The 21,198-nt window shown below is 38.5% G+C and overlaps 1 protein-coding gene across 33 annotated transcripts in view; it reads right to left on the bottom strand.

Annotated features, from left to right (window-relative positions):
• Positions 1-346: 346 nt before the first annotated feature.
• ANKRD26 (ankyrin repeat domain containing 26) overlaps positions 347-21,198 on the bottom strand; it is a 59,854-nt gene continuing 39,002 nt past the window's right edge. For 31 of the 33 annotated variants that reach the window (XM_048956988.1, XM_048956997.1, XM_048956903.1 and 28 more), the window contains 17 exons: positions 20,907-20,990; positions 19,874-20,087; positions 17,601-17,784; positions 15,949-16,095; positions 14,410-15,366; positions 13,568-13,720; positions 12,122-12,297; positions 11,833-11,926; positions 10,570-10,641; positions 9,035-9,169; positions 7,937-8,049; positions 7,372-7,513; positions 6,377-6,658; positions 5,478-5,713; positions 4,823-5,069; positions 2,523-2,568; positions 347-1,689 (listed from right to left, as the gene is read on the bottom strand). In XM_048956988.1, the coding sequence (XP_048812945.1) occupies positions 1,541-1,689; positions 2,523-2,568; positions 4,823-5,069; positions 5,478-5,713; positions 6,377-6,658; positions 7,372-7,513; positions 7,937-8,049; positions 9,035-9,169; positions 10,570-10,641; positions 11,833-11,926; positions 12,122-12,297; positions 13,568-13,720; positions 14,410-15,366; positions 15,949-16,095; positions 17,601-17,784; positions 19,874-20,087; positions 20,907-20,990 (3,431 nt within the window). In that variant the 3' untranslated portion in view covers positions 347-1,540. The remainder of the gene's footprint in view (positions 1,690-2,522; positions 2,569-4,822; positions 5,070-5,477; positions 5,714-6,376; positions 6,659-7,371; positions 7,514-7,936; positions 8,050-9,034; positions 9,170-10,569; positions 10,642-11,832; positions 11,927-12,121; positions 12,298-13,567; positions 13,721-14,409; positions 15,367-15,948; positions 16,096-17,600; positions 17,785-19,873; positions 20,088-20,906; positions 20,991-21,198) is intronic. The other 2 variants (XM_048956924.1, XM_048956969.1) reach the window with 1 other exon arrangement.

Genomic DNA, 21,198 nt, shown 5'->3' with positions numbered 1-21,198 from the left:
GTCGTGGGATTTGCTAGCCTTTCATGACTCCCAGAAGCTTGCCCACCACCTTCTGCTCAGACCACAGGAAGAATTACTCTAAAATGTAGGAGTCTGGAAAGTGATTGCTAGCAATACTTCTACTTTAGTCTCCAGACTTTACACAGTGATGCTTCAAGTACCCCAGGAGAAAAAGGACACAAATGCATACTGGCCATTTACCTGAACTCAGGGCAGGCTGAAGGCACCAAGAAGCAGGGATGAAGCGGGCAGAGGAGAGCAGTATCAAGTCGCAGAGGCAAGGAATGAGGTGGAAAGCAAAGTCACGGTTAACAGAACAAAGAACAAAGACATACTGAATATGAAAGTTTATTAAATACCAAGTTGGAATGTAATACCTGGAATTAAATACAGTGTATTAGTGTCACAAAATTGTATTCATGTAAAAAGGAGCAGAGAGTTGCAGCAACATTCACTACATCTCCCCACTGCTCCACTCAAGTTGTTGAATTAGTGGGTAAAAATCTTTTTTCCAGTTTCTGTTTGCTTCAGTACAACATTCTCATGTCTCTGGAATGTTGATTCCATTTGTTGTGTACTATTTTAGCAAATTTTGTAGACAAGGAATGACTACTGCAGATCTTCAGTAACATGTAATTGTTAACAAAACTGCTTGTCTTACAGACACAAAGTCCCACAGCATTACTCTTCACCTGAGTTGCAGCAATTTTATCACCAGCTGTTAGCAGCAATAAAAACCTGTCCCACCACACAAATAGTGTTAAGTACCAATTGGACCGAAGGTTGAAATGTTAATTTTCCTTCTTCTCAGTATGAACTGCTTCAGGTTCATCCCATGTTGATCTTAGCAACTGTGAATGTCTTAGGTTGAATCAAATTCTAATGCAAAACCCAACATGGATACCAAACCAAAAAGATCACATTAAAGCTTTCTTGGCACTGCTACACACTCACAGTATTTTTAAGCCCAAGGTGCATATAAGTGAAACAATGTAAAGTGCATCCTTCTCCAGCTTAAACACTGGTAAAACTTTCACTTAATCAGCAGAAATATTCACAGCACCAGGACTGAAGCAGCTGGCAGAACAAACAAATAACAAATAATAACAAATAAGCCAAACAAATAACCTCCTATGCATTAAAATAACACTGGAAACACAGACAGTGAAAGGGTTCAACAGAACAAGGGGAATGCTTTAAAATGCTTTAAAACAAGGGGAATGCTTTTAAAACACAGAGCACAAGTGGAGCAAAATAATGCATCAAAAACATTCTGACAGTTCTGTCAAGCTCAAGAATCAACGTTACTGAATCTGATAGTAAGAAAAAATAGATATGGCTCTTACTCTGAGTGCAAAATACTAACTACATCTCAGTGACCAACAGGTAAGTGCAGAGTGCTTGACACCTATTTAATACATTTTTAACTTATTGCAGTTTGAATATAAAGATGTTTTCACATCCAGGCTGCAGGATGGGAAATCAAAGACATCCTATGTAAACAAAATGATTTCCAGTACTTTTCCCTTTGCATTTTTGTTTAGATCAGATAATTTTTGTTTAAAACATCACGGTACTCCTGTATTGCTCTGCTAAGGGGATCCTGGTCAATATTGAGATTTTTTGAAGATCCATCAGTAGACATCATTGGAGAAGCTCTAGCAGATCCAATTTCAAGTTCAGCATTGGCTAGAAAGAAAAGAAACAAGATTCATGATGTTACTTTTACAGTAGATTGAGTCAAATAAGTCACTGTAAAAACATTACTGGTAACTGAACAAGCTACATTCTAGAGAAAGATTTAAAAAACTTCCAAGGAAAACAAAAATAAAAAAGGACAGGAGGCATAAAGAAAGAAGCATTTTTTCCAAATTCAATTATCAGTCAACACTAGAGAAAGAAATTCCAGAGGTCTTAGAATCACAGAATGGTTTGGGCTGGAAGGGACCTTTAAAATCATGTAGTTCCGACCCCCCTGCTACAGGCAGGGACTCCTTCCTCTAGGCCAGGTTGCTCAAAGCCCCATCCAGCCTGACCCTGAACGCCTGCAGGGTAGGGGTATGCACAACCTCTCCAGGCAACCTGTTCCAGTGTCTCTATGCACAGCAGCAGGGACTCTGCAGAATGATAATTATGAAACAGGTGAATTCCTCTCTGAATGTATGCAATGAATGCATGCAGAAAGAGATAAGGTGACTGAAGTCTATAAAAATCTTATTTCAGGGCTCTTTTTCATTTGGTGTTTGTGCCTGAGGATGAAAGGTGACTTCAGTTTAAATCAAGTGTATCTGTATGGGGGAGATGGTTTGTTCTCTATGCTTTTTTTCAAAAGTAACTGCAGAACATTCTGAACAGTATTTTGGTAAGCAGGAAGTTTTCCATTAAAACTCTGAATTGGAGAGTTAAAAAAAACAAACAAACACTGTGCTTCAAACAGGATCTTGACAACTTTTGAAAATAATTGCATGAAAGTTACAGTCATCATCTTCCTTAAAAACACTGATATGAGAGTAGCACATTACCTTGTTCAAGTTCTTTAGTGATTTTTTCATCCAGTTCCTTCCGTACCTAGAATTACACATAACACAGAATTGAGATTTCAAGTTCCACTTTTGCAACATAAAACTTCTAAAGCAACTTTAAAATCCACACATTATGTGTGGTGAAACCTAAAATGCCATCCCAAATAGGGACATCTTGGTTTGGAGTTTGAGTTTTCACAACGACAATCTCTTGGTCAGTGAGGCTGTAGCATTCTCATTGCTGAGCAACATTAACTTTAGCACAAAACAATCTGTAATCCACCAGCTGAACCATAAAAAATACAGCAAGAAAGCACAATGGTTTTATAAAAACGTATACATGGTTAATGTCTATCTTCAAATACATATAAAAATATAAAAACACATTATTCTTTTGCTAACTGTCTTGTTAGCTTGCTTACAAAGCAAGTGCTGCGCATTTTATTATGTAACAGAAACCAGCTTGGATCACTAGAAAGGAGAATTTATCCCTTGCTCCCCCAGGAGCTGTTTATTTACTGTCATTTATTCTGAATGCAAAGTCTTCATAAGGAGAAATCAGGCCTTTTAAAGGCCACAGTCCAAAGACTGTATGCTACTGTTTACTTTGATGATATATGTGACTCCTGCATTATTTTCCATCAGGTTTGTTACACACAGAAGTAATTGTCAAAACAGACAGCATACAGCTTCCAGACTTACGTGAGTAGCAAATACAGTTAAGTGCTAGGAGCACGTGGCTGATGTGGAGGGGTTGAGAGCACCAGGACTGTTCAGCCTGGAAGAGAAGGCTTGGGGTTTCACCTGCAGGTGTAATTATCTGATTGTGGGATGGACTATAAAGTAGACAAGGTAGACTCTTCTCAGTGGTGCCAAGTAAAAGAACTAGAGTAATAGACAGAAGTCAAAAGAGTGGAAATTCATAAGACTGCTACAAAACAGGAGTGAAGACAGGAAATAAAATCAGAAAAGGAACAGAAACTGAGAGATGGAATGGGAAGAAAGTGTTCCTTTTCTTATGCTACCAGTAGGAAAACTGGTTCCATAAATCCATGCACTCACACTGGTTGCAGCTAGCAGAGTTCACCATTATTTTCTGCGCCTACTTGTCAGAGCAGCATTGTTTATAATCAGCACAGCTTGTTTCTTCTAACAGTTGCATGGACGAAATAATTGATACCAGCAATCTGAATGATGGCAGTGTGAAGTATTTCCAGCTTCTTGTCCTTGTAGCTCTTTCAAAGCTTTTGCACAAATCAAAGCCAAAATCTACACAAGCTTCCTCCTCCCAGGAGATGCATATACTCTACTTCAGATAACCTCCCTTACTTTGAAAAACACCAAATGTGCACCGAGAGCTTTAAATAAAAACACAAGAGCAAGATGACTACGTGACTGCACCTTAAGCTCCTTAACTCCCTGTCATTATGAGCTTTACTGTCAGGAGTACTTGTAATCTTTTCCATCCAAGAAGGCAGCACTTAGCTTGAATTTAATGGCAATACAGAGGTGGTTGCTTTGTTGCTTTTTTTCCTTTCTTTTTTTTCCTCCTCTCAACAGAAGGGAACAGATTACTGGAAAAATGTGAGGTCTAACTGAAGCAAAGAAAAGGCTCAGAGTCAGATAAACTCTTGTCTTTTTAAGCAGTCTGGTGAACAGGCAAAGTGCTAAGCAGCACAACTGGTGAAGTACTTTAGAGCTACTGCAGAGGATGCGATCACATATAAATTGCTGCAAAACATTAGAAAGCTGTGAAGGCTTCCTGAAGAGTAGGTTGTTCTCTTCTCAGATAATAATACATAGCAGGAAGCACAAAAAGAAATGTTTCCTAGGCACAGCATGCATCCCACAGCAGACTGTATAGGAAGAAGCAAAGAAATCATACTCATATCATCCTAGTTTTGAACCATGTCTTTGTTAGTATTTATGTACTAAAAGAAATTAAAAATGAAGATCAGTAAGGAAAGAAAAAGTTGCTTGACAAGAGATGTCTGACAGGCAGGGCAAAGATGTCAAAGTTATCCATCTAAAGTATGTCATACACTTATACACATACTATACATTGAAGTTTAATAAATAGCTTAGCTGGGAACTTCTAATGCCACAGCACTGCTTATTAAATTCCCTCTTGTTGAAAAAAACAAAACACACAAAAACCTTGTACATGTACATAGGTATGTATATATATATATATATATATATATAGTTAAATAGTTCACTGTTTAGATGCCAGTATTATTGGTGTCTGAGCACTCTTGGAATTCTGTACAGTCTTGATGACCATATTTTACAATGCTTACCTTATCCATGTAGGCTTCAACATTGTTTCTTGACGATAACGCATTCCCAGCTGTGCCTACAAAGCTTCCTCCTAGGTTGAGACTTCTGTTCAGTGCCAGATTGTTGCCAAGATGCCCCAGTTCAGTTGAATACAGAACTGGACTTGCAGGCAGACCTCCTGCGACAATGCTGCTTGTAATTAAAGATTTGTTTCTGTGGCGCTCCTGAAAGAGCTTAGCATTAGCTTCTGCTAGTCTCTCATTGGCTCTGAAACATTTAAAAACATGCAAAGAATTATTTTTGATAGTATTGTTGCAGAGTCACTTCTTCCAGGTCTTTGGCTACTATTCAGCTTTTGCAAATAGAAGGCATTAAGAGTCCAAAACGAGAGGGGCCCAAAGGCCACCTGTTAAAATGCTATTAACTTCAAGCACACGCTAGCGATGTCACGACTGGTGGTGTGACTGCTAGAACACTGAAGTGAAATGATGGTGGTTCCAAAAATAAAGGGGAAAGGTTTTAGAGGGCTCTTTCATAAAGATGTCATCTTAGGTTTACGTCCATAATGCTGACAAGACACAGAAGAGAGAGTTTAGGAAGAAACAGTACAGGGTTTTTCATGCAAGCTAATGCTACTTTACATCTTGTAACCACTCCAAAAAAGCATGGACTTACCTTTCCAGCTTATTTCCTAGGCTTTTTCTAATTTTCACTTCTTCCAGATACTTTTCTTTGTATTTTTCCACTTCTGCCTGTGTGGATTCTTTTTGAAAAATACTGTCGTGTTGAGTATTTTTTATTCTGTCCAACTCACATTCAAGATCTTTAATTCTGTGCTTTAGTTGGTTTCTCAGTGAGGCATGATGATTGTCTCTGATTTGTTCTAACCTGTCCTGGGAGGCTGCCTGTGCCTGAAGCAGATAACACAATTTCAACCACTGCAAAGAAAAGGTGAACTGCCTCCCCCCAAGACAGTTGCACATAACCAATTTTAAGGGCCCAGCTGAGACAACTGGACCTCCTCACTACCATCAGTAATGAAGGCAGAACCTTGGAACCAACACATTAAATAACTGTTTTCATCCAGATAGAGATCTGCTCTTAGCAACATTACTCATCACAGCAGCTACTAAAAGAATGCTCACAAAAAGGGCACACAAAAAGGATTCTACAAAGAAATTATGAGAATCCCATCCCCATTCTTTCTGCCCCATCAGCGACTTCTTCTCTGAGCATTTTATCCTACACAGTGATAAAACATGACCTGTATGTATGGCAAAACTATCTCTAAGTTACAATATTCATGTGATAACAGCAATAACAAGATGACCAGATAGCAACAGCCTCTAAGAACTGCAGAACAGAAGCCTGTCATGGGAACACTATTAAGTTGGGAACCTGCAGGCAAGTTACACACACGAAAGCACTTCTGCCCAACCATTTTCTGTTCTCCCACTTCTCTTCAGGAAAGACAGAAGTACAGCACTAACACAAAGAATCAAAATATGAACAAAAAATGACAAAAAAAAAGTTTCATAATAAAGACTACAGACATACACAACAAATTCATTTACCTGCAAAAACAAATTGACTTCTTGTAGCTTTTGTCTGATTTCTTGTCCAGCTCGTTCTTCCATCTCTTTCTTGTATTGTTCTATTTGGCTGTGATTCACCATATTAACCTCCAAATGATGTCTGAGGCTTGCCACCTCTTCCTTCAACTGGGATTTGCTCCTCTCCAGCTTTTCATGGTTCCCACGCAGAACAGACAGCTCTTCTCGCAAATCCTGGTTTTGTGTTTCCAGCTGGATGCATTTTTTAGACTCTAACTCCAGCTGCTGAGAAAGTTCAGTAACCTGTAGACAGTAAGAAAATGAACTTAGATGGGTGTAAAATTATTCTTTGAAAATTCATAAAGAGGAAAACCATCAAGTCTGTAACCATCACCTGCTGACTCAGTATCAGAGTCAAAGGAAAGTCAAGCTCATCTTTTAAAAGAACAGCTTTTAAGTTCCTGCCAATAGGATTCCTCAAGTTCCACCCTTCCTTAGTTCTTCTACAGCAAGTAAAAAACCGACAAGTACCAAACCAGCAGAATTTCACTGTGGGAGTGGGCTGAAAGGTGCTAGGGCCATTCTTCCGTGCACTGCTCTATTGCTTAATGCAAATCAAACAACTCTACCCAGATACCAGAAAGAATGCCTATTGTGCTTCAGGGGGAATGTTCCAGTACAGAGCTAACTGGGCACAGGAAAAAAGTACTCCTCCTGCCACTGCCTTTGAAAGCCTTGTAAACAGCGCTTCAAAAAGCAGCTTTCACAGCAGTGGTAAAGGAAGGTATTTTCTCTCTAGGTCAAATCCACTGTCTGGTTGCAAGAATATTTAGGAAATATGAGATGTTTCAGAAGTTTTCAAGGTCAACTGTGAAGCCAATTTCATCTCCTCTCCCAGAAACATAACTTTTCTATACCTACTGAAAAGAATATTACAAGTCTTCAGAAATGAACACAACTCAAACAAACAAACAAACAACAACAAAAAAAACAGCAAAGAAACAACCAGAACTCACCTTTGTTCTTAAATTTCCAACTTCATTCACCATTTCAGAATACCTATTTTTCATTTCTCCCTGGAAATTAAATTGGGACTCTCTTTCTCTGGACTCGTGCACTCTTAGTTTCTTCACAACTCTGTTCAGAAGCCTCTTGCACCTGCACAACAAATCAGTCCAGAAAACATGCAATAGTACTATGAATCTATTTGTCACACTTGCATGTGAAAAGCATAGCTTCATCTTCAAGGTTGCTTCCTCTCTAACATGTTCAACAGGCCAACAGTTAATAAGAAAATCCAGCATTCCAATGCAATAGGTCACATGGAGGGTCCAAATTTCACCTCAATAGAGGAAAAAAAGACCTCCCTCTCTCAGGAGAAGTGCAGGGCAGCCTGCATTTGCTGTTCTTTTGGCACCTATAGAAAATCATAGGCTCATGTACCAGAACTGCCCTGCAAGAACTGATGTGAGACTTGAATTTGTTTAGAAAGGGTTAAACATACCTACTTTTACATTCAAGTCCCATAAAGCCTGACTTCTAGCCTGTATGAGCTCTCTTTCAAGTACCAATGAACCATACCTGTGATGTTCTTTCTGCAGTTCAACGTTTCTTTTCATTTCCTGGTCAAGACGTGCTTCAACTGGTCGTTTCAACTCTACCAGCTTCTTCACTTTCTTTCTTTCAGCCTCACACTTTCAAAAAAACAAACAAAAAAAAAAAAGGAAAAAAGAAAAGCAACAAAAAACAAAAAACCATGTCACACTCAGCACAGAATACTACACGTTGCAACTGCAGGTAGCACACAGATCCCTTCACACATCCCTTCACCAAGTTCAGCAGAACACTGGGGCACAGGATTCTTGTGAACATTTAATCACTTCAGGTTTCACACAAACAGGCCGATACCCAGGGATACCAATCAGTGCCCCTGCTGAAGCAAATGCTCCCCCCCCCCCCCACTGGGCTTTGTCCCAAAAAGCTGGAAAAAAGATGCAAGAAAACAGCTTCCACAGTTCCTCTGCAAATAGGTCTGCTTGCATAGGTAGCCACAGTCCTGGAGAACAACGCAGACTCTAGAGCATTCATGGAATCCCCAGTGACCAGCAGGCTCTTGCAGAAGAGTCTGCTTTTCTGGAATTCATCAGTGCCTCCTCAGTCATTACTTCCACATCCTGTTTGTGGGTGTTTACTAATTCGGGTGTTGCTCCTCGTGGTGTTTTCTCAGACAAACCAGAGGAGAGCTGGAAACTAGTTTTGTAGTTTGCACTTGCATCTTACTTATTCTGCAAGTGTTTTAAGCTCCTCCTGTTCTGAAAACATGCAGCAGTTCCTCCATACACTGCCACTGAAAATAAGGGGTGTTTTAATCCTGCCTAGAAATCAAGGGGTCAGACAACAACCAGAAGGAAATCAAATAAATAACTCAGGAACCGCAGCCTTGCTCCATGTGCTCAACTGGTATCAAACCACACTGTCTTCCTGATAGGACAACTCCAGCATTTCAGAGATATACTCTGTTGGCTTTTATTCAATTCCTTCATGACTCCCAAATCACAACAGTATTCATGGCCCAAGCGGCAAGGATATAAAAAGCTGAATATGTAAGAACTCAAGAAAATGTCAGCATCATTTTGAATACTTGCCAGGTATTAGGGACTGTCTGTTTTCTGGGCTCACCTGTTCCAAGAGCTCAGCCTTTTCCCTCTCAAGTTGAGCAAGACGATTTTCAAGGAGGGCTCTTGACTTCACTTCTTCCTCCCACATACTGCGTGATTCTTTTGATGTCATAGTCAACATATCCTGCTTTTGCATCTGTGGAAACAACAATAGCAAAAGGAATGCCAAGATAACTAGAGAGACAACACTGCACATGAACTGCATTATAAACTCGTAACTCGAATGAAGGCAGGGCTAAGCTCTCACCACTAAAGACCTACACTGAATGTCATACAGAGTGTATAAAACGTGGCATCAAGAATAGCACTTAATGCTAGTGGTAAGAGTGAATGCCCTATACGAGATAAAATGAGGTTACATCCGTTGGGGATAAGAAGACACACATACAAAATTACCCCCAAAATTTCTTCATGAAATTCTCCAGATTTCATAATGATACAAAAATAACTACATTTATAACTCATCTACTGCCCAACACAGAAAATTCCCTACACTCACTGACTGTGTAATAACTGCAGATCTTCTCAGAGCAAGAAAATGTTCAGATCAGAAACATTACTTACACTTTTACCCAAAAGAACAAAGATTTGCATCACAGATGCATTTGTGTGGAAACAAGTTATTCAGCTCACTTCGTAAAGAATGAAAGTTGCCTAGACTCTTTGAGTAATACATTTTAAGGGAAAAAAAAAAAAAAAAAAAAAAAAAAAGAGATGCCCCCTGATCTACAGAAGGACACAAAAACCTTAGCTTAAAGGCTTACACAACAAACTCATAAAACTTTCTCATGTGTCCTTACAGAATAGGTTAAATGCTGGTTCTCAATATGTGACAATGTATAAAAACCCAATGACTGCTTCCAATTGGTGCATACCAATTGGACCAAAGGAAGACGACAGAAAAGGAACCTGGAAAAGAACTCAGACTTTTCTGGGGCAGATAACCAACAGTTTTTCCCTTCTACTAGATCCTTCTTACTCTCCCTACAGCAGCTTAATTTTTCATCAGCAGACTAATTCAAGAATATTCCAAGGTTACACAAAATGCTAGGCCGTGCACACACACCAGCTACTTTCCAGCTGCCTGCCACTAAACAGCATTACCTCACCTAGTTGCTTTTTCCTTACCTCAGCCCCCTGTGTGGCAGTACAGTACCAACACATATTCACAAATGGGAAAAGAATCAAATGAGAATCTAATGAGGTGGAAACTATGACAAAGCTCTGAAGATGAGACAGATTTCCAATGTCTAGTTTCCCCTCTCAGCTCTCTCTACCACACATCTCCCTCCTGCTGACATCATCCACCAAAAGAATCATGCTGATGAACACAAATATCTGCATAGCACTGAAAAGATAGAAAAGGCAGCAGGGAAATATGGAAATTTACAACTTTTGCCCTTGAAGGTGCCTTGTCCTGAAACCTATTTTGTCAGTGTATTTGTACCTTACAGTCCACCCAATCTTTCCAATCAATTACCTGCATACAAGACATAAAAAAACTAAACCAGTTATTTTCAGAAGTCATTGAGATACCTGCTGATACTGGTACTTTTCTGCAGCTGTCTGTGCTGTCCGTAAGCACAACTCTTCTAGGCGATGATGAACCTAAGAAAGCACCAAAAGAAGAAAGAAGATGCTACCTTTCCAGACTGATGTTATTTCATTATAAAAAAAAAATTTTGCACATATCTTTCCATCACTTTATTCTTTTCACACTTATCCTCACCATCAGTCATGAGAAATACCTCAATCTGATGCTATGATAAAACTATTAGCAAACATTGCCTCTGCCAGTTGGCTTCAGGGAGAGAACTATGTGGAATACAAAGAACCTTCAATCACAGAATCATACAATTGCTCAGGCTGGAAAAGACCTTCAAGATCATCAAGTCCAACTGCATCCTAACCCTACTACCCTAATTCCAAAAATGAACACACAAAGGAGCTTCTCCCATCCACCATACATTTGAAAACCATGCTGTCTTAACCAAGGGGAAGAGTAAGCACTTCTCTCTTCTTCTGCCAGTGCCAGTACAGCACAAAGTTCAACTTTAATGTATAGCTATTTTCAGAACCTCTTAAACATTAATTAACAACCACAGGTATAACAAAGCCCCCAGATCACTGTTTCGAATACAAAAATAATTTGCTTTATATAAACCACATTATTTATGCTAATATCAATCACCCTATTTATGTTAACACCACTGAACAGGGGGAAATTGCAAGCCTTTCACCAAGTTCTGCAAATAATACCATGGGGATTCCTCTTTACCATTTCATGAAAACAAATACACATCAAGCAGCCAATGGAAAAGCAATTCCACACAGCAAAATGCCTGGGGAATATAATTCTTGTCCCAGCCTGATGATGTCAGTCAGGCCTCTGGCACGAAGCTCTTGGAACCATCACACATGTGAAATTTCCCTGAAGAAACCGCAGAATGCATTTCAAGATACACATTCCAGTATGTGTCTGCCATCTAACATCACGATTGGTATAAAGAATAAAATATTTAAACCAGCACTACAGTGACAAAACCTCACCACATACAGCGTTAAGTAGGACTTGATATATTATTACAGGAAAACTCTCAAAACCAGAAAGCTGGAGAATAGACCAGCAGGATTTTCAGAGTACCCTACAGTCAGCACAACTCAGGTGACTCACCTCCCTCTATGCTCCCCAGGAAAATCATGTAGCTTCCCCACAAAAAATATCTAACTAGGCTCAGAGGCTCACACTGAATAAACAAACAAACAAATAAATAAATGAAAAGTTTATGACTGGCTTACTGAGGCTGATGCTTGCATATCCTTCTGAAGAGCTTCAATACTATTGGTTTGTTGTTTGGTTGTGACTTCCAATCTGGCATTTTCAATTTCAAGTCTTAAAGAGAAGCACAGATCTTATTAGAGAAATCCATAATGGCACAAGTTGTAAAGGAACACTGTGAAAGAATGCAACTTAAAGCAAGAGCTTCTTTCAAAATCATGCATTACCATGATGATGCAACAAGGCAATCCTAATGCTTTCAAAGAATCTCAGAAAGCAAAACCTTGCTTCATTATGTTATTTTCTTACCGTTGCACATGTTCTTCCAGTTGTTTTATAACAGCATTGGTTCCAGAAGTTGCTAACAGAAGGTCTTTCAGTTTCTGGGAAGAAACTGATATTTCTTTTTCCTTATTATCTAGGACAGTCTTCAAGTCATGAACACAAAGCTCAGACTGAACACGTTGTTCTTCAGATTCCTGTAACTGTAAGATAGCAGTGAGAATCCTCAGCACCCAGGTTAGTTTCTCTATAGAGAACTCAGTGAGTGCTGAAGAATTTGAATATTGCACATATCTACATACACCCTCTACCCAAAGTATTGTAATCATTTCCAATTCATTCAAGCTCTCATTTCTCTTAGCAAATGAACAATAACAGACAATATTTCATCATCTGTGATACTGGCCTCTTCAATATGTACAAAGGATTTTCTCTAACACCATTATGAGCACTGACGCTGCTAATCCTACATTCTCAGTGACTTGTAGAGACTCAGAGACTCTGTAGCTACTTGCCTGCTATTCTATTGAAAATATTAATTAAAAAATTAATCCTTCTCCTAAAGTGATTTCACAGTTCAAAAGTAGATTCTTATGATATATGTTTCAGTAAAAAACAAACACAACTCTCACAGAGAGCAGAAAAGGAAAACTCAAATTCAGCTGTCCAGTATTTCTACTGTTTCTCAGAAATCGGACATCTACTTGGCCAAACCAGATGCTATAACCTGTAGAGACACCAGGTAATTTTGCAAAGCAGCTTATCAAATACAGATCTTCATGAGGTAAAGATATTGTGACCTCATGTCAAAGACCACCCAATCACAGACACCAGGTGCATAGAACAATCCAATTCATACATATGTAATTAAATCTATATATTGAATTTATTTCTAGGATAGGAGGACAACATTTCCTTATACTCTGAAATCTCTGCTCTGGTTTGGCACAGGCATGACTGTGATCACAGATGACAAGGGGCAAATTGAGAAGACTAAGGAGATAAAGACCTGCTTACAGCATTTACAACCAACCTTATAAGACACAAAATTAATTTATAAATTCAGAGCACCCATGTGATGTTGCTTCAGAAAGTGCAAACATCCCATACACAAACAAATTCTTAGTTGTGTCTGATACCAGGAGAGGGAAGGAAGTTGGAAAAAGAAAGAACACTGCTGCAGTACCCTGGAGCCTCAAGAATAGCTTTAGCTGTGGGGTTGAAGAATGTCTCCTACTTGCAAAAGAAACTAGTTGGCTTTTTGATGATTCCAGTAACACTCATCTTTCACTATAGAGGAGGAAGCCAGTTGGCAAAGATTTCACTGGCGTCATGAATTATGACAGGGTATCACTGCTAACCTCCTTAGCTCTCTCTGCTACTTGTTCTCAGAACATTATTTTTCTCTTCTTCACCAAAAACAGGAAAAAAAAACCCTCAGATTTATACGTATAAGTTACAGCCTCTCTGTACCTTGGTTTTAACCCTGTCCAATTCCTTTTGCAAGCGCAATTTGTCTTCCTCAAGGTCACTGCGGTAGCGTGTAGTAACTTCAAGGGAAGCTTCTGACATAGACTGCTTTTTAAGAGCGTCAGCAAGCTCCTGCTGTAGCTGTCTGACCAAAACCTAAAGAAACAGTTAGATAAACATGAGGAAAAACATGAAATTTCACTTTACTCCTTTAAACTGACTAGATTATACAATTCAGCCATTTACCAAAGTTTTCCTTAAATACAAGAGAAAAACAACAAACCGCAACAAAACAACATAATTTGGTCCTATGCATATAACTTACACCTGGTGCATTTCAGAAATACAAAATCATTTTATGGATTGAAACATTTTAATGTTTCAGTTGGGACTGGAGCACCTCCCCTACACAGACAGGCTGAGGGAGCTGGGCTTGTTCAGCCTGGAGAAAAGAAGGCTGAGGGGGGGACCTCATTGCAGCCTTTCAGTACCTAAAGGGAGCCTACAAACAGGAGGGGAATCAACTCTTTGAAAGGGTTGATAACTGCAGGACAATGGGAAATGTTTTGAGGGAGGGAAGATTGAGGTTGGATGGCGGGGGAATTTATTTACAGAGAGAGTGGTGAGGTGCTGGAACAGGCTGCCCAGAGAGGTTGTGGATGCCCCATCCTTAGAGGTGTTCAAGGCCAGATTGGATGGGGCCCTGGGCAGCCTGGTCTAGTATTGGATGTGGAGGTTGGTGGCCCTGCATGTGGCAGAGGGGGTTGGAGATCCATGGTCCTTGAGGTCTCTTCCAACCCTGGCCATTCGGTTATTCTGTTATTCCTTTTAATTGTATAGCTTACCTCTCTTTCTACTTTGTCAGTCTCATATTTAAAGACTTGTTCCCTTAAATCAGTACACTTCGTATTTAATTCTTTGTTTCTCTCTTCCATGAGGTAAACTTGCTTTTCAGTATCAGCTCTGAGTTTGTTGAAAATATCATTAAATCTGTCCTGGACATCATTCACAACCTTTTCTTTGATGATCCCCTTGTTCTGCAGATCTTCCAGCTGCTGACGGAGTAAGAGGTTTTCACTTTGGAGCTGAGCCAATCGTTCCTGCATAGATTCCTGCTTTATCATAAATTTGCTGACTTGATCTTTCTCAAGTTGCCGTGCACAGTCACTTTCTTTGGCCTGGCACTGGGCTTGATTTAAGTCTTTTTGCGTCATTTCTAAAAGCAGTGTTTTTTCTCGAAGTGTTTGTTTCAACTGGTGAAGCTCACTTTCTAGACAATTAGCTTTCCTTTCCATCTTACTCAGCTGCTGAGACAAGCTCTTGTTGGTCTCTTGCGCTTGAGAGAGCTCATGATGGAGCTTGTCTTGTAAACGATGCCATTCATCACGTTCTTTCTGAAATGTTCGTTCAGCGTCACTTTTCAATGACTGATGACGTTCAAGATCTTGAACAGCAGCATTCAAGCGGGAACGGAATGATTCAATTTCTGTTTCCAGTCTGTCTTTGCTTTCTCTTGTCTGTTCAAGCTTGGAACTTAGCATTGCAGATTCTGTCTTGAGTAAACTCAGCTGTCCATTGTACTGCAATACTGTTTGTGTTAAGGCTTCCTCATTCAGCTTAAGTTCCTTCTGAAGATCGTCATTTTTTTCTTTCAAAGACTCATTTTCCCCTAAATATTTTCCTTCATTCTCCTGGTGCCTAAGTTTCACTTGATCAAGTTCAAGTCTTAGTATAGCAATCTCTTCTTGCAGTAACTGATTTTTGTGCAGCAGATCCTTTTCTCTGTCATTAGTGTCAGATTCCTGTGTGATAAAGGACATGAATGAATAGTCAGTTGGGAAATAAATTCTGGTTTAACCTGGCAGGCAGCTAGGCACCACACTCCCCACCACTAAGTGGGATGAGGGAGAGACTGGAAACAAAATAGAACTCATGGGTTGAGATAAAAATAATTTACGAAGCCAAAAGATGAAAAAAATGGAAACAAGAAAGTGGTGATAGTACAATAACCAATTCAAAAGCCAAGTAATAGGATCACAGTCTCAGGCAATTTCTTTCCTTGTTAGTCTCGAGTTTTCTGGATGTTTCACTGATAGAAACCTTAAAAATGATTATAGCAACTATACAGTAAAGAACAGCAGATAGCTTAAGGAAGTGGGAACACAGCATCTTATTTTCCAGTGGCTTCCTGCTTCCACATGCAGTTCAGGTATATGTGGGATTGATGCTGCTATCCAGAATTTTTAAAGACAGCAGTAACAAAACTGGGTTATATTGATGAACTGTAGATAATCCACCAAAATGCACAAAATGTTATTTTTCTTATGATTCTAGAATGAGCACAGAGAAATATAACCAAATTAATTAGAAATGGAACTGCTTACCTCTGAATTTTTTCCTATAGTTTTTCTTGTCTCTTCTTCCAGTTCCTTCTGTCTCCACAGGTGGCTGTTCAAAATTCCTTCTTGTAGAGCTCTAGCACTCTTTTCCTGAGAGAGCTGTCTCTGTGTTTCATCACGCTCTTCTTCAATCTACAGTAATATAATTAAGCTTGTGAATCTTGAGCAAAATTAGCAATACCTTCCTATTTCATTCTTCTTTGCATCCCTATTTTCTAGTAATTCTAGTAAGAGCTATTTATCATAAAATCATAGAACGACCTGCATATCAATTTTCCATGTTTGCAAACAAATTTAGGTTTGTTTGTGTTTAGGTTTATCTGAATTGAAAGTTATAAGGATAGTGTGTGTCCGTTGCACAAATCAGCATTATAGAAGTTCTATACTTAATGAAATGAATCTCTCTCCATAACAAATGGAAAAAAAAAAAAAACCACCCCAAACTACTATTCTTGGAAATGTACACAGTTTAAGCAGAAAGCCAAGTTCTCTTTCTAACATACTACATATACACACTAAAAATAGAGATGAACACTCGTATGCTTACAATCAAAGATCTGAAAACATCTATTCATCAATATTAACACTAACATTAAGAACTGCATAAATCAAATGAGTAACATTTCCAAAAGCACAATAATTACATTGTCTATACTCCACTGCAAGGTCCTAAGCCTCCATCTCTTCTACTAATATTTAGAAATGCTTCAGAACATATGCCAATATATTTTCAGTTTACCAAAATCTAGCAATACTGCTGTACAAAATGAGTTGCACAGGATTTCCAGAAATTATTAATGAAGTGAGACATAGAAGAGGACTGACCAGTGGAACAAACAGACCAGGAGGTAAACTAATGCCAATCATGCCCTCATAAAATTCAGGCAGACTGAAAGAGGTGATGCTAACTACTTCCCGCTCCTGCCAGAACAACGTAGGCACTGAAGATCCCTAATGATCACTTTCATGTGTTCTTAATGTGTTTGCAAATGTAAGTTTTGCAAAGTTGAGGCTTAAAAACACAACAGAACAGACTGAATTTTTGAGGTATATTTGAAACTGCATGACAGGAATGCTGAAAAGTATGTCAAGGCCAGTGGAAAGATCCCCAAAACTGTATGTAAAAAATGTATGTAAAAAAAGAATTTATGCAGGTTATGTATAGTAAAAACATCATCATCTCAATCAAATTAAATAAGGCATTAAGCTTGTAATAAAAATAAAGTTGAGAGATTTTCTGGATTCAGTCCTGACTTTAAGATTATCAGGCAAATAGTAACATTTAGGCCTAAATTTAAATCCATGTAAGTATACTTGAAAGAGTGCTATAAACAGTAACTCTAATTTCCTCCTGAAAATGAAAAAAAACAAATCACACACACAGTTTTGTAGTAATTAGAAAAGATAACTCAAAGTGAGGTTTTGTCTGAAACACAAACCAAATTATAATTCTGAAAAATGAGAAAAGGAATCATGAACTTGTTTGTTCACGTTGGTTTGAGGACAATGGTCCTCAAAATGTACCAAGATGGTTGGTTATATAATGCCTCACTCACAAACAAGCTTTGTTGAACATACTAGCATAAAATATCAATCAGAAAGAAGCAGAAAAACAGAAGCTAACAGGTTTAATATACCTGTTTCATGAGCTTTCTCAGTGTTATTAACTCCATTTCTAAATTCCTTGCACGTAACTCAAGTTGTTGTTTCTCCTCTGCCTCTCTACAGTATTGATCCTCTTTCTTCCTTAGTTGTTCTCCTATTTTTTCATATTGCATTTCAGCTCTAAGCCTCTTTTGCTCTTCTTGTTTCAAAGAAAATCTGGGATTTAAAAGAGAATATTTGAGGAATTAAAGCACTCACAAAAAAGTAAATATGCCACACCATGAACTTGCAGAAACAAATTAAACCATAAAAATGTCACATCTTTTCAAATACAGAAGTTTTGCTGCAATTTTAAACTTTTAAAATAACTCTAATTTCATTCCATTAGTGGTGAAAGACATTTTGTACATGAGCTGCACAAGGCTGACAAATAAGCCATTTAGTAATGTACAAAATTTATCATGTATTTTTAAGTTCACATAGGTAAACATGAAGAATAATGCACACATCTGTAATTCCTAAAAAAAAAAAACCCAAAACTTCACATTACAGGTGCACACTTCATTCAAAATTAGTTCACAGTCTTACCAGATCAAAATACCATAAATTTTTAATATAAAAAATATACTGTATTTAATATGCTGAACATCATCTACATACTATGGATTCACTGTGACTGCAAGTAATACTAACAAAACAACACATCACTTGTCTAAGACAAATCCAAAACCTTTTAAGAACCCTTTCCAGGACTATAACAACTGCTTACCATCTGTGAAGTAACTTTTTCTTTTTTTTTTTTTTTTTAAATAAAGGATAAGGATAGTGTTCCAAAAAGGATTTAGAAATGTTAAGCTTAGTATGATTAAAAAACACAGTTACAGTTTTAAAACTCACTGGATTTACATGTGAGAGAAATAATAGCAACTTGATTTTCCATCTAACTGATAAAAACACCTTGGAGAATGTTAGGCTTTTTTTTTTTTAATAACTGAAATAATTAGCAATAAGCATTGATATGGTTAAAACTGTCATTGTGTATCCACAGTAAGTAAGCAAGAAAGCATTTTTGTATTTGCTTCTTATTTTGAATATTTTTCCAATATTTTTGTCAACAAATAAGAAAGTAACTACAAACATAAAGAAAGTGGTACCCCAAAAAATCTGCTTTACTAATTCTGGAAAATGAGTATCAGCAACCACTAATAAATAGCTCAAAAGATTGGCTGTAACATCAGTATTTAAATAGCTTATACTCAAGGAGAAAGCTTTACATATAATTGTTACTTTAGTTTCCTGAAAAGTACAGCTTTTACAAACATATAGCTAATTAGCTAATACTGTTTTGAGATTTTACATATAAAGAATAAATTAATTCCTTGTTTTTATAGATGTTTGGGAATTTTAAAAGATATTTAGAACCAAATCCAGGCCAAATTAGGAATGGCTTTGTCTTACTCTGTCTTACTCATAATCCCCTTCCATGTACTGTGAGACTGCTGGCATATCTCCTTGAAGTCCATTTCCCTCAGCTTCTTCTCACAGAGAAAGTGCTCCATGCTCTGTGATCAGCCTGGAAAGCCTCTGCTGAATTCACACATGTTGACTATGATCTCTTGTACAGGGAGGCCAAATGTTGGACCCAGTGCTCCAGATACAGACCAACAAGAGCTAAGTAGGGATGGATCCCTCCCTTCACCTTCTTGGGTCTCTGCTCTTCTTAATGCAACCCAGGACGCTGTTGGCCTTCTCAGCTGCAAGATCATTCTGGATCATGTTGCTCTTAATCTCTGCCAAGGCCCCAAGAGGCTTCTCAGCAAAGCAGCTCACCAGCAAGAGCATTTTACTGTGTATCCTCACAAGGGGTTTCTCCATCCCATGTGCAGGGCTTTGAATTTGTTCTTAATGAATTTTATATAATGCCTGCTTACCACCCCTCTGAAACGGTGTAAACAGTGACTAAAGACCACCTGCATGTAGCTCAGGAGTAGGAGGACAAGGAAACAATACCAAATTTGACCTTCAATCAAACACACCCAGTAAACTGTTTCAATTTGTGGTCTGAGGAGTTGCCATGATTCCTGATTTTATATAAAAACAGAAGGTACAAAGACAAAACCTGTGAAATACAACTCACAAAACTGCTTTTATGTCCCACTCCCTGGAGGTACTTAAGAGACACATGACTGTAGCACTAAGGGACATGGCTTAGTGGTGGGACTTGGCATGCTGTTGATGGCTGGACTACCAGCATCTTCTAAAACATGACCAGGATAAAAAACAATCAAAATGCAAGATTACATACTTAAGGCTTCGGATATCACTTTTCAATTCCATTTCTTGGTGAGCCAACGTGGATTTCAAATCTTCAGTCTCTTCTGCTATTAACTGTGACTCCTCTTTTTCACTTTTCAACTTTCTGACTTCTTTCCAGAGAGCTGCATAGCGATTTTTTTCGCGATCTATTCTCTGTTCATATTCAAGAAGTATGTTTTGAATTTTCAGCAAAATAGCAGAATCTGTACAGAGACAAAAAGTACACAAAACTGCACATATGCATAAAAACTTTCCACTTTACAATCTATTTAATTCTTTGGTGAAGTGGGTATAGGTGTCAAGGTTTTAGTCGTGGGGAAGTCTCTATAAGAAATACCCAAAAGACTGTGCCAAATGCAGTGGGTCCAACAGACCCACTACTGGACACAACTCAGCCTATCAGCCAATTTTATGGCACCTCCAAGAAAGCATATTTTGGAAAGGGCAAAAACACCACTTAGGCAGAGGAGGAGGAAAAACAGGTGTAAATAACAGTGGAAACATAAAGGTAAGATGAAAGAGAGAGAGGAAGAAAGAAGCACTCCAGGTGAGGGTTCCCAAACAGCCTGTGAAGAGCACCACAATGGAGCAGGTGTTTCTCTCCAGCCCTTGGAAAGGGCCCCATTGGAGCAGATACCCACACTGCAGACCATGGAAGACTCCACTGTAGAATAGGTGGGTAATTCCCCTAAAGGATCTTGGCCTGTAAAAGGACCTATGCTAGAGCACAGAAAATGTGTGAAGAGGTAGAAGAGGCAGAGAGGAACTATCATGTATTGACTGGAAAGCCACCATCCTCCTTGCACTGCTCAGGAAGTGGCAGTGAAGAAGCAAAATTATGTGTGAGAAAGTGGTGGCTGGAAGGTGTTTTATTTACTTATTTTTATTTTTCTCACTCCCCAGTTTAATTAGCAAGCAATGAAATTAATTTTCACAAGTGGAGCCCATTTTGTCCATGACAAAAAGTAGTGATGGCTTTGTCTGTATCACATTTCTTGAGCTTTTTCAACTCCTTTATTTACCTCCTTCCTCTCCTGTTGAAGCGTGGAGGTGAGAGTGCAGGTGGGTGGAAACAAGGCCTTTAGCCACAGTTAATCCACATTTGCCTAATAAAGTTTTAGTGAAAATTGAGAAAATTAGTGCTCCTTGTATTTATATCAAGCTATGTGTATACATGCAAGCATATTACAACATTTCATTATAGATTTCTTTATTTGTTTTTAGCAAAACCATTATTTTGTGGAGCATTACTTATTAAGGGACATAAAGAGGAAGAAAAAAAAAAAAAAGACTGGTCTTTTTTTCTTTTTATCA

Source organism: Lagopus muta, chromosome 1, assembly GCF_023343835.1.
Source record: "Lagopus muta isolate bLagMut1 chromosome 1, bLagMut1 primary, whole genome shotgun sequence".
In the NCBI taxonomy this organism is placed as follows: domain Eukaryota; kingdom Metazoa; phylum Chordata; class Aves; order Galliformes; family Phasianidae; genus Lagopus; species Lagopus muta.
The sequence above is the reverse complement of the archived record's forward strand: the minus strand, read 5'-3'. Positions and strand labels throughout refer to the sequence as shown.